At 50.0% G+C, this 16,134-nt stretch overlaps 1 protein-coding gene across 1 annotated transcript in view; it reads right to left on the reverse strand.

Annotated features, from left to right (window-relative positions):
• Positions 1–16,134, reverse strand: part of Mapkapk2 (MAPK activated protein kinase 2) — a 47,484-nt gene that overhangs the window by 1,982 nt on the left and 29,368 nt on the right. The window contains exons 2-9 of the mRNA XM_075987848.1: positions 3,130–3,269; positions 2,894–2,958; positions 2,552–2,631; positions 2,048–2,174; positions 1,470–1,545; positions 949–1,073; positions 255–340; positions 62–142 (exon numbers count right to left, since the gene is read on the reverse strand). Coding sequence (XP_075843963.1) covers positions 62–142; positions 255–340; positions 949–1,073; positions 1,470–1,545; positions 2,048–2,174; positions 2,552–2,631; positions 2,894–2,958; positions 3,130–3,269 — 780 coding nt within the window. The remainder of the gene's footprint in view (positions 1–61; positions 143–254; positions 341–948; positions 1,074–1,469; positions 1,546–2,047; positions 2,175–2,551; positions 2,632–2,893; positions 2,959–3,129; positions 3,270–16,134) is intronic.

The following is a 16,134-nucleotide window of genomic DNA, read 5'->3' on the forward strand; positions in this document are numbered from 1 at the left end:
AGGGCCAAAACTCATGCTGGGGCTTCCTCTAACCGTGCTCTTATCCAGCAGTACCCCTCACCTTGACGTCCTCCCACCGTTCCTTGTCCTCCTTTAGGACACGGCTGGTGTGCAGTGGAGTCTGAGGGACCTTCGTAGATTGCTGAGGAAAGAGAAATGGGATCAAGTGACAACTAGAGAAGAAAAGTCCTGAGTAAGGCGCCAGCTGGGCAACAGCGTCCCTGGCACACAGGTCCCCAGGCCATAAAGCTTACCATGATCCAGGGGTGGTTCATGAATTCTGTGATGGTCATTCTCTGGGTGGGCTCTGTTTTCAGCAGATTCCGGATAAGCATCTTCACTATGGGGGCAAGGCAGAGTACACAACAGCTCAGGGGAGATAAACGGGCAGCTCGGGGGACAGGACAGCTCAGGGGACACGACAGCTCAGGGGACAGGACAGCTCAGGGGATGGACAGCTCAGGGGACAGGACAGCTCAGGGGACAGGACAGCTCAGGGGATGGATAGCTCAGGGGATGGACAGCTCAGGGGATGGATAGCTCAGGGGATGGACAGCTCAGGGGACAGAGACAGACAGCTCAGGGGTGAGGCAGCTCAGGATATGGGAGAATTCAAGGGACGGAGACAGCGCTGGGGATGGGACGGCTCAGAGCTATACTCTGCCCTGCACTTTCCTGCATTAATCAGGCAGAGAAGGAGACTGTACGGAGGCAGCTACCCAAGTACCAGTGGCTCCAAGGACCATCATGCTAAACCACTGGACAGGCCCTACACAGTCCCATGGCTCTGGCCCCACTCAGGCACTTCCCACAGGAAAGATACACGTAGAAGGCATAGGAACAGGTGCAAGCCCCCATTCCAGCAGCACGTGAGATAAACACCTATACTTATGTGTGCATATGCTCATACACACACTCTTTCCCTTGATCCAAAAGGCTGGTTCCTACCTTCTTCTGACACTTCTGACCATTCGGGGTTAGGAAATTCATACTGGCCCATTCGGATACGAGTCTTCATACCCGGAGAGATGGCAAGGCCATGATTGGAATAGAAGGGAGGATACCCACACAGCCTAAAGAAGAGAACAGCAGAGTGGGTGTTATTTAGGAATCCTGAACCAAGAATAGGGTGACCAACAGTCTCTTCTTGAAATAACCACAGAGAACTAGGAGACTGTCGATACAGACACAGCAGGACCCAGGAACCAAATGTGCCAAGGATGTCAACTAAACAGTCTTGCCAGTTAGCTAGTTTCTACCACCACTTAGCAGCCAGAACCCCGACTAAGCACCAAGTGAGGCAGGAATACAGGGGATTCGCAGGGAATCCCCCATCCAAAAGGAAATGCTAATGTCTGCCTCTTCCTCTTGTCCTGCAGAGGTACAAGCTTCCCCAGCTCCCTAACGCACTACAGCCTAGGACCCAGCCACACCCCAGCCTAGCACCCAGCCACACCCCGGCCACTCACAGAATATACATGATGACACCCAAGGACCACATGTCACAGGACTTGTCATACTTCTCTGGGCCCAGAACTTCTGGAGCTGTAAAGCAAAGATCACTATGGGTTGTCTGGGCTCTTTCAACACTGAGACCTCCCTGTTTGGAAGAGCAGCTGGAGCGGGAGAGGTGAATGGAGGCCCTTCCCCAGAAGGAGCTCTACATCTAGAATCTTAGGGTGAGGACACGCCCGAACTGCTGAAGCTTTGCAAACACGTGCAACTAACCACACACGTTGTGGGCTTATTCAATGAATCAGCTGGGACTTTAACTCCACAGAGAACGTGACAGAAACTAAGGCTCTTCTTAGGAAGAGGACACAGGCACCAAATTCTGCTCTCACCCTGCAGACTATTTTCATAACACTTAGTCACAGCTTAACTCTGACAGTCATTTCAAGACAGAGTCCTTTCAAGGCAAGTGCCAGATAAGGACATAAGACCCAACCCAACACTCCTAGAACTATGGTCTTCTGGAGACCAGGAAAACAAGGGGCTCAGACACAGCCTGGTCAGGACTCTGTCCTTGGGCCTCCCCTGAACTCACCTACATAGTATGGTGTGTAACACGGAGTGGTCAGAGAGTTGTGACTGGTGGTTTCCTTGGCAAAGCCAAAATCAGTGAGTTTCAGAATGGCATTGGGCCTTTTGGAAGTATATAAGAGGTTCTCGGGCTGTCGAAAGAGAGATGAGTAAGTAACAACCCTGTGGAAATATTATGAGAAACCCAAAAGGAAGGACTGTGCCTTCCCTTCACTGCTCAACCAACCACGCATCCACCCAGTCCCTCTGCTCTGCACACCTTGGGGACATCAGCTCCCTGCTACAGAGGGCCTGGAAATCAAAGAGTAGCGCATGGAACTGTGGGGAACACTGCTGCGTCAGAACGTTAGGCGCGGGACAGTGAGGTGCTGGTGAGAAGACCCGCAGGACTGAGTGCAGCCACAGACGGGCCTGCAGACCCACCCTACCCTAAGGAAGCAGACAACCAGGGTGCAAGGCGACTCTGCTGTGCCGTTCTCACAGCTCGTGGGGCGTAAGCAGGCGGTACCTTAACATCCCGATGAGCAATGTTGATCGAGTGCAGATACTGGATGGCCTCCCCGATGCTCTTCATGATCTCTGATGCTTCTGCAGGACAGAGAGACACAGGTAGAGGTCCGGAAGCTCTACGCACCAGCCCGCCAGCGCAGCTTCAGCCTCCACACCCTCCTACTCATCAGCCACACTGAGAAGCTCTGAACTGGCCCACAGCTGAGGGAGAGAGGTGCTCCCAGCAGTGGGCCTGAGACAGCAGTACCTGCAGCCTCTTCTGGGAGCAGGGTCTGCAAAGGCCCTAGAGTTGCCTACTGCCCTGTCCACCCACAGCTACCCCACAGCAAACCCTCTCTACCTCTTTCTGTGAATGCCTGGTCTCCTCGGTCCTGGATTCGACTGAAGAGCTCTCCACCATCGAGACTGAAAAAAACACACAGTGAAAGATCTGGAAACCAGCAAATCACCCCACCCCTACTACACTCCATGGCCCCCAAAGGAAATCAAATGCTGATATTCCAGGCTTCAAGTGGGCTGTCCCCAGGGGCAGAGGCACCCAGGGTAACTTGGGGATAACAATGCAGCAGGGCTCACCACTCCATGACGATCAGCAGGCACTTCCTGCCGGCATACAGGTTCTCATAGACATCCACGATGTGCACAATGTGGGGGCACTGGGAGGCCCTCCAGTGCAGCTCCACCTCTCTGCGGGCCTTCGGGCAGTCCTGGAGCATCTGCAAGGCCAGCACCTCATGAGTGACACAGTCTCCGGGGAGAGCTCGCGCCCCGCGCCCAGGCTTGTTGGAAGCTATGCCCCTGTGCCAGCTTTCCCACCAACCCTATAAATGCTCTCTCTCAAGGCTAAGGCCACTTCCATGGCATCTTCCCCAGTCTCTCTCCCTCTGGGACCCTGAGATCGCTCTGCAGTAACTTTAATCACTCTACACAAAACTTCAACTTGACCCCTCCAGAGCTCGAACAACAGCAAGGCTGAAACTACCCTCACTCCCATTTGCCACCAAGGCCCTCTCCACCAAGGCCCTCTCCACCAAGGCCCTCTCCACCAAGGCCCTCTCCACCAAGGCCCTCTCCACCAGCTAAGAGGGTGAAGCCTAAGGCAGGAAGCAATCAAGTCCTGGAGGCCAGCGACCCATGGAGACAGACTGAAAAGAACCACAAGGAAAGTGGACAAAAAAAGGGAGCGATTTCAGAATCAGCAGGAACAGAAACCAAGATCACTCAAAAGTGCAGCGGACCCATGCAGAAGGCCTCTGGAGTCAGCCAGGTGCTGTCGGAACCTTGGTGTTTACTACATCTGCAGCCTTGAGCAAGCGGTGCGGCCCAGCGAGCTCCTTCATACCCCTTCTTCTTCACTGGACCAGGTGTCCAGAGGCATTAGGTGAAGCCGGACCCTCACCAGCCTTAAAGGCTGGATTCTGGTCAAAAACCAGCTCACTGGTGTCATTTCTTTTGCTATTGACTAGCTTAGGAACAGGCCGAAGATCCGAATGGCCCAGAACTCTGAAGGTAGAAAACAGCACAAGGCCTAGATTGTCTCTCCTGCACCTGCTGGCTAGGAGCACGCTGTTATCACGGTAATAAGAAGACTGGCCTAAGACCACAGAGTTGTGTGCCGAGGGAAACCAGTGAAACGCGGCAGCTTCCTGAATCCCCGTGACATCTCCAAGCATCCTATCCTGCCAGACACACCTGCCATGCCAGCAGGGAGACTAGACGAGAGAGCAGAGCTTCAAGGCTGGTCTTGTGGGGCCCCATCTTTAAAACAAAACAAACAAAACCAAGAATAATTTCCTGAGTGCTTGATTAAACTCTTCTAGTAGAACCCTACTGTCTGGAGGCAAAGGCATCCGCACACGCCTCTGCTCTGTAAAATGGAGTGACGGTCGACTCGTGCTTGGCAGCAGTAACCACCGCTGCTAAAGTGTTAGTGAGGTACAGGGCACAGATGCTACCATCCTGAGACACGGAGCACATGGATTTACCAACACCACAGCTCCCACACTGCGCAGGCCGAGCAGGCACTGGAGCATCCACTTATGTGACAGGAGAGGGCTGGGCACAGACAACAGTGAAGTCGTATGGCTGAGGTAAGCAGTAGAGCTGAGGAGAGCCGGACTCCATGAGGCTAGAGCCTGGTGAGTAGTATCAGACATGTGGGATGCAGCCAAAGGCAAGCACAGGAATCTCCAACAAGAAAACTAGCGTGCCTTTATGCTGTGGTCCAAACGGTGCTGAACTGTGTCTCACTGACAGGATACAGAGAAATAGCCTGCCCAAGGAGAAGCTTCCAGGAAGACAGCGACAGTCTGACTCCAAATTCCAAGTCTTTCCGCCCTATCGCCCAGAGTCTAGGAGAAAGCTAGAGGCTAAAATTTCTCAGAGTGGTTTCAAAGATGCAACTTCCCAAGCAGAGGCCCACAAAGAACCAACCAGACTGCTATCTCCCAAGTGTGCTGGAGGCAAGCTGCCCATTGTGTCACACTGCCACCTTGTGGCCAAATAGGGGCATGGTGAAGCTCTGTATGGGGTGTGTTGTCAGGGTAAGTATTTACTTTTCCATGCTGGAGGAGGAACAGAAAGAGACACTGGCCAATCCCATGTGCATGTAATTCAACTCAACAAGTACTGACTGAATTACTATAGGCTGCACTGGGTACTGAATGTCAAAACCAAACAGACTATGCACAATCTGAGTGCTCAGGGCAGTGGAAAAGGGAGGAGCAGTACAAGAGGCGGGCACTGGAAATACCTGCATTCAATTCTCTCATCCATTCTGCATCGCAGTGGATGAGAGTAAAAAGAATCCCATGGGGGAACTCACACTCACACTCAGTCTCCACATCTGGGGGCACGAGACATCAGAGACAAACAGCCAGGTAACCAAGGTGTCAGAGCAGGCTCCTGGCCACGCTCCTGTGTTTTTCCAGAGCTGGACGACCCACTGAGTCCATCTGTGTCAGCCCCCTGTGCAGGTCACAAGGCCAAAGTAGACAAGATGGTGAAGACGACAAAGAGTGCGGCAGATGTGCTGAGGAAATCCATCCTCAGACTGGACACTCGGCTTGGGAGCCCCGAGCACTGAGCAGGCCAGGGAGTGAGGGGACTTTTCAACTAACAATACACGGGCCCTGGAAGAGGGCGAGCCAGGGAGGAACTCTGAAATCCATGATACCCACGCTAAGACTCAGCCTTACATGGTGTGTCTGAAATCCTCCTGCAAGAAAGGTCAAAAGATGCATGTTCTAAACTAAGGTGCAACCGCCAAGGCTGCCTGCCAAGTGTGGGGGGTCAGAATAAAGTCAGGGAGTCCACAACCTAGGAAGGAAGTTCTAAGACAGCCGCAGTGAGGGAGGTGTAGGAACTGCCCAGGGTGTTGAAAATGGGCCCTTGCCTCTGGCTGTACACCTCTTACTCCCTCATCTTCCATCATGGGATCTCCTGAAAAGATTCTAAACCAAACCAAACACCAAATGGGAAAGAAACAGCAGAGCCTGGGCACGTGGCTCTCCTCGCCAACAGCAGACAACGACACGGTAGCGACAGACAAGCTGCCCACATAAACTCCACACCTCAGAAGACCTCACTGGGAACCCCAGGAACAGGGGCTCTTAACCTGTGCGCCCCCATTTTCTCATCTCCTGGACATCCAATGACGGGCCTACGGGGTCGCTGTAGTAAACAAGTCTATCATGTGACCAGCACAGTTCTTGGCGCACAGTGAGCGCAAACAGTGAGCGCTACACCAATGCTCTGCCATTACTCTGCCCCTATATATTAGGATAATGGTCCCCTAGGGAGGCAGCTGGATCCTGATCACACCCACTTCACTTGGGGGTTATTCTATGCATAGCTCTAGGCAGCAGGGACCCGGATACAGGGCAGCCTTGGGTCTTCCCTCCACATAGCACTCACAGAGACAGCTGGAGCAGGGACGTGCTGATTCTGATCTGATGCCAAGACTGATGCAAAAGTCCATTTCAGGCCCAAGTGTGCTGTCGTGTAGTGTGTTGCCAAAGACCGCTGCGTTCCCAGGAGGCACTTGGTCAGAGGAAAGCCCTGTGTCAGGCAACACCTCACCACTCCTGAGGCCAGGGCCATCGACTCTTCACTCTGGACCACAGAAGCTGCTTTTCTGACACCTGGCTGCCCTGGGTGCTTTGCAGCATAAAAGGGGAAAAAGCACCTGGGAAGGCGCCACTGTAGGCGAGTCTCAGCAACCTCCTGAGTGAACACTGAAGGGGTAGCAGGCAGAGCTGCAGGGGGGGGGTCCTCCAAGTAAAATGGCTACATACGTCCAACACGTCATTGCTCCTATCTCAGGCCCACTCTGGGAGGGGGCCTCCTATTTTACAAACAGGATGTATTTATCCACTACGGAGAAATTCCTCCACAGGACCTTTCATGCAGCTGAGGCAGGACTGGAATTGTGAAGGCCCTGTAGTAGACCTTCACCCAGGCAACCAGACATCCACTTCTGCAGGCTAGGTTACCTCCTAAGCTCTCAGTGCCCAGCAGGAAAAAGCAGCTCAGGCCCAGGGATGCCAGCTCAAGTGTCCCTCAGTTGCCCCCACGCCACCTCAAGGAAGGAGCAGGAGTCTCCTCAGCATTCTCTGGCCCACTCCAGCTTAGCACATTCTATCCCAGCACCTCATGTCGCTCTTCCCAGAAGTGACTGTCATCTCTCCTCAACACTGTCTATGCCTCTCCTTCCACCACGAAGCCTGTGGAGTGGAGCCTGACACACAACGCGGGAAGCTAACTTGGCTCTAGTTAGACAACTGTAAAAGGAAGGCACAAAGAAGTCAAGGAGCAATCGTCCACATCCCTAGATTGGAGGCCAATGAGGGATACACACAGAATGACCTCACTCTGAAGAACCTAGAGCGCCCAGCGTGTGCCCACACTGGGTCAGGGGATGAGGATACAGCACGCACGCACGCGCACACACACACACAGCCCCCACTAATTATACACTGTAACTTGTTCTGCAGATGAAATAGCTAACACGTCCATCTAACTACTGATACAGAGATAAAGGAGGAGGTCCACTGCTAGAGCCTCTGCAAGTTCAACGAGGATGGCAGTCAGCCTTTCCAGAAGCTGATCTAAACATAAATGAACAACAGATCCCCGAATTCTCAGAAAGTAGACAAATGAGATACATGGACGTACTGCACCTGGCCCCTGTGCAGGTGTCTATTTCCATACCTTTGGTCAGGACATAAAAAACAACTCTCTATTTGTTAGTGAATTTTATAACTCATGAGGGAAAGTCCCTACCCACAGCTAAACTGACATGAATCCTGGTACCCAGAGCCATAAACATCCTAGCGGTGCTGCGAAAGGGATCTCTACTGCGGTGACTCCCTGCTGTGCTCCTTGTGCCCCAGAACACCAGCGATGCAGCTACAGAGGGCTGAGGCTCAACAAAAGGTCACACTGCAGATGACAAATCTTCCAAACAGTTGCAATGCATGATGGGTAAACACTAACTCAACTCTAGTAAAGACCACCAACCCCACCTAAAAATGGCTGAAGGATAAGAAAGGCAGTTCAAAGAAAAAGAACCGTGACAGCCAAGTGGAAATGCCTGTAGCCACTCATAAAGAGGAATACTTATTAAAGGGCCAAAAACTGCACCAGGCTGGCAAAACTTTAACATTTGAACAAACTCCTGGACTGGCAAAGATTCAGGGAAGAGAGTTTCACTCAGGATCAAAAAAAATCCTAATTTTGGAGAAATCTCGTCATACCTATGACCAGATTGTGCTTAAGTCTTAGATCCAATACAAATCCTTTCCTTGCAGCTCTAAATGGCAGGAAGCCTACTAAGCACCCAAATGTCTACAAATAAGGAGCTGATGAAGATGTGTAAACACAGATGTAGACCGCAGAACACGGTGCCCTCGGCGAGAGAAGGAAGCAGCTTCTCAGCTGTCCCTATGGGGAGGATGGGGCGTTACAACTGGGAAGCACACAGGAGCCAGGTGATGAGCCGGCTGTGTTTAATGTCCTAACTTCTTTTGGTTTTTGAAGACAGGGTTTTCTCTGTGTAGCTTTGAAGTGTGTCCTGGAACTCACTTTGTAGCCCAGGCTGGCCTTGAACTCATAGACATTGGCTGCCTCTGCCTCCCAAGTACTGGGATTAAAGGTGTGCACCACCACTGCTCGGAATATCCTAACTTTTAAGTGGAACTGCATTCACATTTTTAAGTAACTCTCAAAGCACAGTCTTCAAGACAAGATGCAAACACACCAACAGATTAATTTAGGTGAATTAGGGCAACATTTTTCTTTAAATTTAAGAACTACTTTTTAAAAAGGAAAAAAGAAAGGATACTAAACAGAACATGTGTTTTTGTTATTTTGTTTCTTAGGACAGAGGAAAGAGAGGCTGGTGATTCTGCTCAGTGGGTAAAGGCACATGCCGACAAGCCTGGTGACCTGAGGTCAGTCCCCAGGACCCACATGGTGGAAGGAGAGAACAAACACCCACAAGCTGTAAACAAGAGGGGTGTGCATGCACGCCGTATGTGTGTGTGTGTGTGTGTGTGTGTGTGTGTGTGTGTGTGTGTGCGCGTGCGTGCGTGCGTGTTAATGGCACTAGTCTGGAGAGGTGACGCAGTGGTTAAGAGTACCAATTGGCCTTAGGGATGTAGATTCAGTTCCCAGCACCCACATGGCACTCACAGCCATTTGTAAGTCCAGTCATGGGGACTCAACACCTCTGGCCTCTACAGGCACTGCACATACATGGCGAACAAACATACATCGGGACAAAACACTCCTTCATATAAAATAAAAACAAGATCCTATGGAGAAGCACACATGCTAGACACGCACCCTCTTCTACTTTCCATGCTTGTCTGGTTCTTTAATGTGCACATCTGCCTCTTCTGAAAAATGGTTCAGATGCGCAATGTGCCTTAGATCTTGCATTTGACCTAGGGCGGAGCTATGTGCATTCCGCAGGCCAGCATCCTTCCTTCACGAGGGACAGCACAGTGACACACGAGGAGGCAAGCACAGCCTCCTGAAGAATGGAGCCAAAACACGACAGAAGGCAAAGCAGGTCCAAACCACACTGCTGCTCACACCTGACCTGTGCGGAAAGGCCTTGTGCACGGCGGGGGCAGCACTTCTCAGGAGTCTCCAGGAGTACGGTGGTTTGGATGAGAAATAGCGCTCAGAGGACTCGGAATATTTGAACACTTGGTCCCCAGTTGGTGGCGCTTTCATAAAATGAACTTGGAGAGTTTGGAACCTTTGGGATATTCAGCCTTGCTGAATGAGGTACATCACTGGAGGTGGGCATTTCCTACTTCCTTCTCTCTGCTTCCTGTATGCCACAGCCAGGTTCCTACTCCTGAAAGCATCTCGTGCCTTCCCCACCACTATGGACTCTAGCCCTCTGGAATCATATGTCAAAATTAACTTTAAAAAATTATTTATGGGGCTGGAGAGATGGCTCAGAGGTTAAGAGCACTGACTCCTCTTCAGGAGGTCCTGAGTTCAATTCCCAGCAACCACAAGGTAGCTCACAGCCATATGTAATGAGATCTGGTGCCCTCTTCTGGCTAGCAAACAAACAGACAGACAGAACACTGTATACATAATAAATACATCTAAAAAATTATTTATGTATTATGTACATGGAGTTCTACCTGCATGTATGCCTGCAGGCCAGGAGAGAGCACCAGATCTCATTACAGATGGTTGTGAGTCACCATGTGGTTGCTAGGAATTGAACTCGGGACCTTTGGAAGAGCAGGCAATGCTCTTAACCTCTGAGTTATCTCGCCAGCCCCAAAATTAACTCTTAAGTTGCTTTTGAACAAATGCTTTTGATCCTGGTGTTTTATCACAGCAAGAGAAAAGTAACTGATATATGTAAGAGGGCGAAAGACTAGAGGACACAGACATTAGGGGACACAGACGTTAGGGGACATAGATGTAAAGAGAGACGAACATTAGGAGACTCAGACGTAAGGTGACACAGATGTAGGGGACACGACGTAAGGGGACACAGATGTTAGGGGACACGGACGTAAGGGGACACAGATGTTAGGGGACAGGACGTAAGGGGACACAGATGTTAGGGGACAGGACGTAAGGGGACACAGATGTTAGGGGACAGGACGTAAGGGGACACAGATGTTAGGGGACACGACGTAAGGGGACACAGATGTTAGGGGACACGGACGTAAGGGGACACAGATGTTAGGGGACACGGACGTAAGGGGACACAGATGTTAGGGGACACGGACGTAAGGGGACACAGATGTTAGGGGACAGGACGTAAGGGGACACAGATGTAGGGGACATGGATGTAAGGGGACACAGATGTTAGGGGACACGGACGTAAGGGGACAAAGATGTTAGGGGACACGACGTAAGGGGACACAGATGTTAGGGGACACGGACGTAAGGGGACACAGATGTTAGGGGACACGGACGTAAGGGGACACAGATGTTAGGGGACACGGACGTAAGGGGACACAGATGTTAGGGGACACGGACGTAAGGGGACACAGATGTTAGGGGACACGGACGTAAGGGGACACAGATGTTAGGGGACACGACGTAAGGGGACACAGATGTTAGGGGACACGGACGTAAGGGGACACAGATGTTAGGGGACACGGACGTAAGGGGACACAGATGTTAGGGGACACGGACGTAAGGGGACACAGATGTTAGGGGACAGGACGTAAGGGGACACAGATGTTAGGGGACATGGACGTAAGGGGACACAGATGTTAGGGGACACGGACGTAAGGGGACACAGATGTTAGGGGACACGGACGTAAGGGGAATTCAACGTTAGTGGACATGGATGTTTCTTTCAGTTCCAGTGGATAAACTATGATTTAAGAAACAAGAAGAGGAATTTTCATTTATACTGAAACTATCTTGTGCCAATTATACTTCATACAAGACAATATTGCTACATTAAACCTAAGAGCCCTACAGGACACAGCTTATTGCTGACCGCCCTATACAAGGACAGCAACTGAAGCAGCTTCCGTTAGTAAATGGTTAGTAAATGGTCAGTAAATGCTAAGTCTAAGATTCACACTTCAACCTCCAAACTGTGTGCTTTGGTTTGTTTGGTACATGGTTAATGGTTTGGTTTTTTCATAAATGAGTTTTTAAGGAGTTTGAGCAGCAAATACATGCTGTTAAACTAGCTCACCCATATCAGATGTCTCCCATTGTGCTGGTATTTTATGTCAAGATGACACGGGCTAGAGTTATCCGAGAGGAGGGAACCAAAACTGAGAAAATACCTTCATAAGACTGGGCTGCAGGCAAGCCAGAAGGGTTTTCTTAATTCATGATTGGTAGGAAGAGCTCACTGTGGGTGGGACGATCCCTGGGCTGGTGGTACTGGGTTCTATAAGAAAGGCTGAGCAGGCAATGGGGAGCAAGCCAGTAAGCAGCACCCCTTCATGGTCTCCATATCAGCTCCTACCTCCAGGTTCCTGTCCTGTTTGAGTTCCTGTCTGACTCCCTTCAGCGATGAAGTGGTGTGGACGCATAAGACAAACTTGCTTTAGGTTGTGGTGTTCTGTTACAGAGATTTATTTTTATTTATTTATTTATTAAGGATTTCTGCCTCCCCCCCTCATCCGCCTCCCATTTCCCTCCCCCTCCCCCGATCAAGTCACCCTCCCTCATCTGCTCGAAGAGCAATCAGGGTTCCCTGACCTGTGGGAAGCCCAAGGACCGCCCACCTCTATCCAGGTCTCCAAAGGTGAGCATCCAAACTGCCTAGGCTCCCCCAAAGTCAGTACGTGCAGTAGGATCAAAAACCCACTGCGATTGTTCCTGAGTTCTCAGTATTCCTCATTGTCCTCTATGTTCAGCTAGTCCGGATTTATCCCATGCTTTTTCAGACCCAGGCCAGCTGGCCTTGGTGAGTTCCCGATAGAACATCCCCATTGTCTCAGTGTGTGGGTGCACCCCTCACGGTCCTGAGGTCCTTGCTCGTGCTCCGTCTCCTTCTGCTCCTGATTTGGACCTTGAGATTTCTGTCCCGTGCTCCTCTGTCTCTGTCTCCTTTCATCACCTGATGAAGGTTAATATTCATGAGGATGCCTATGTGTTTGTCTTTGGGTTCACCTTCTTACTTAGCTTCTCTAGGAACATGCATTATAAGCTCATTGTCCTTTATTTATGGCTAGAAACCAAATATGAGTGAGTACATCCCATGTTCCTCTTTTTGGGTCTGGCTTACCTCACTCAGGATAGTGTTTTCTATTTCCATCCATTTGTAAAATGGGGCACTGAGCTGAACAGAGAATTCTCAACAGAAGAACTTCAAATGGCCAAAAGACACTTAAGGTCATGCTCAACTTCCCTAGCGATCAGGGAAATGCAAATCAAGACAACTTTAAGATACCATCTTACACCTGTCAGAATGGCTAAAATAAAAAACACCAATGATAGCCTTTGCTGGAGAGGTTGTGGAGAAAGGGGGACACTCACCCATTGCTGGTGGGAATGCAAACTTGTACAACCACTCTGGAAAGCAGTGTTTCGGTTTCTCAGGAAATTCGGAATCAACCTACCCCTGGATCCAGCAATACCACTCTTGGGAATATACCCAAGAGAGGCCCTATCATACAACAAAAGTATATGTTCAACTATGTTCATGGCAGCATTGTTTGTAATAGCCAGAACCTGGAAACAACCTAGATGCCCTTCAACGGAAGAATGGATGAAGAAAGTATGGAATATATACATATTAGAGTATTACTCAGCAGTAAAAAACAAGGACTTCTTGAATTTTGCATACAAATGGATGTTACAGAGATTTAAAAAAAAAAAAAAAAACAACCAAAGACACCCATCCCTGCTGTGTTCCCAGGCCTTCGCAGTTCCCCTTCTCTCTCTCTCTCTCTCTCTCTCTCTCTCTCTCTCTCTCTCTCTCTCTCTCTCTCTCTCTCTCACACACACACACACACACACACACACACACACAGCTATTCCACTCCTGAGGCCCAGTGCAAAGCCTGACACAGGAATCTCAGTAAGCACTAACTAATTAAAGGGACAGATTGTATCAGCCACAGGGCATGGCTTCCAACAAATCACGAGGTATCTTTCCCAGAAATCAAGATAAAACCAGGTGAGAAGGAGACACACCAAACTCTTTAAGCTGGTCTTAGGCTAGAGTTCAAGTGACAGGAAGAAAAATGACATATTCTTTGTAGTATTTAGTAGGTGAGACTTGTAAGACTCCAGCAGAAAGGAGGTCACGAGCTCAGTCTGCCCTACCACCGCAAGTGCCAAGCTTTAATTTAAATGGTAAAATGCTATGTCGTTAGCTGAATGAGGCTCAACCCTAAGCAGGTCGGATGGGAAGGATCAGGGAGGGGTAGCTCCTATAAATTGAGAGCCAACATTCAGGGATATGTGAGCATACAAACACACACCTCTAACACCAATATATGACTGGGTCAAGAAAAAAGAAGGCAGAAGCCATCTGCATAATATATGGGAGAAGAGTTGAGAAAAATGAGACATGAGCCACTCTTTCCCACATCATTAAAATGGCCCAGAAATGGGACAGTGCTCCAGTACCCTAACAGAGCACACGTGACAGAGAAGTCAGCATCTGTTCTGATAGGAAGAAGGCACTTGGTCATGTCTTGTCTCATTGTACTGGAGACACCATCCCTCCCCCAGCTGGAAACACAATCAAAGGCACTGTTGCTCTGAACTGACTGACCAGAGAGGACATGATGCTTATACAGATATTCCTCAGCAAAAGCCAGAATAAGACCACCACACTGAGAGAAAAGAGGGGAGAAGGGGTAAGGAGACCTGCAGTTTAGAGAGACCACCATGTGGATCTTGAGAGAAAACAGCAATAGGATGACCTCAAGGGGATCTGCCTGAAAAGGTTCGGCAAGTCTCCTGCAAGTGAATTCTAACATAATAACCCAGGAAGGCGGAGGCGGAAGACCTGCCACAGAGGAGGTCAGGACCACAACACTGGGAAAGTAAGGTACTAAGCAATGTGTCCCAAGGCACAAAACTGCTAGCAGGGCATGCAGGCTCACAAAACGAGAGCAGAGAACCTGGAAATACATGAACTACTGACTGCAATCAAAGTTTAAAAAAAAAAAAAGGATCTGGGAGGAAGCGACCCCGTTGGCAACAGAGGCAGCATTGGGGGAACGTCCATCTTTACCGTGCCCATCTTTTCTAGTAAGAAGGCTCTTCTTCAGACTAGAAGCTAAATATCTAAAATCACACATCCATGTTGGCTCCTAAGGACACATGGGATCTAAGACTAAGAAGCAGTTTACACCTCCAACCTCAGAAGAATCGCAGCCTGGGATGCAGTGAGAGTGGGCACCACAGGGCTAGGACAGCTCGTCACACACGCCCCTCTTCGGTGCCCACTGTCCTTCTGACACCAGACTGAACTCCAGGCACCCACAGCTGAAGGGAAAGAAACGAGATGTAAACAAAGGAGCTCATACAGTGCCACAATTGAGAGGTGTGGAGTTCACTGCTTGTCTAAAGGAAAGGGACGGACCATCTGACTGTTTGGCACGCACCACTGCTGGCAAAGCTCTGGGGCAGATCATCAACAGACCTTCACCGCCCACAGGCGCCTGACAAAGCAAACGACAGCCAGTGACTCTAAGGAGCACCAAAGGAATGCCAGACACGAGGGATCTTGAACATGAGGGATACAGGCACCGTCTCCAGACAGACCACTGGGATGCTGTCTAATGGATCCAGGGCAGGCTGCTAAATACCAAAGTCACTGCCCCCTCCGATTTACACTGAACCCTTAGTAAATGGTACTGACGCCACCGTCTAGTGCAGATCTAAATTGTGTGGTCCTCAACCTTAGCCTCCCACCCTCCCTGACGGAAGCAATTCAATAGTGTATCTGAAGGAGATCTCCAAAATCCATCTTCCCTGCCCAGCCTTTCTGCCCTTTGCTAGATTGCGAGCTACTTCCACTAGGCACATTATAACCACTTTCTAGATGGTAGCCACACTCTGCTCTAATAAGCCTGGACTGCCTTCTATTCCAGCTCCTGTGATTCACCAAAAGCAACTCAGAGGAGGCAGTGGAAGAAAACAAAAGGGTTTGCCCTTCCTTATAACTCCAGGTCACATAGTCATTGAGGGAGGGCAGGGCAGGAGCTAGAAGCAGAGATCATGGAGAAATGCTGCTTGCTGGCTCACTTACAGACTCACGTTTGGCTGGCTTTCTTTTTCTCTCTTTCTTTCTTTTTTTTTTTTTGTTTTTTTTTTGTTTGTTTTTCAAAAGAGGGTTTCTCTATGTAACAGTCCTGGATATTCTGGAACTCACTTCGCAGACCAGGCTGGCCTTGAACTCAGAGATGCACCTGCCTCTGCCTTTTGGAGTGCTGGGATTAAAGGCAACACCACCACCCAGTTAGCTCGCTTTCTTATTCAGGCCAGGACCACCTGCATAGAGATGGTGATACCTCACAGTGGGCTGGCCCTCCTGCATTAATTAATAATCAAGACAATCTCCCACAGACATGCCCACACACCAATCTGATCTAGGTAACTCACTGA

This window comes from Microtus pennsylvanicus, chromosome 10, assembly GCF_037038515.1.
Source record: "Microtus pennsylvanicus isolate mMicPen1 chromosome 10, mMicPen1.hap1, whole genome shotgun sequence".
Classification (NCBI taxonomy): domain Eukaryota; kingdom Metazoa; phylum Chordata; class Mammalia; order Rodentia; family Cricetidae; genus Microtus; species Microtus pennsylvanicus.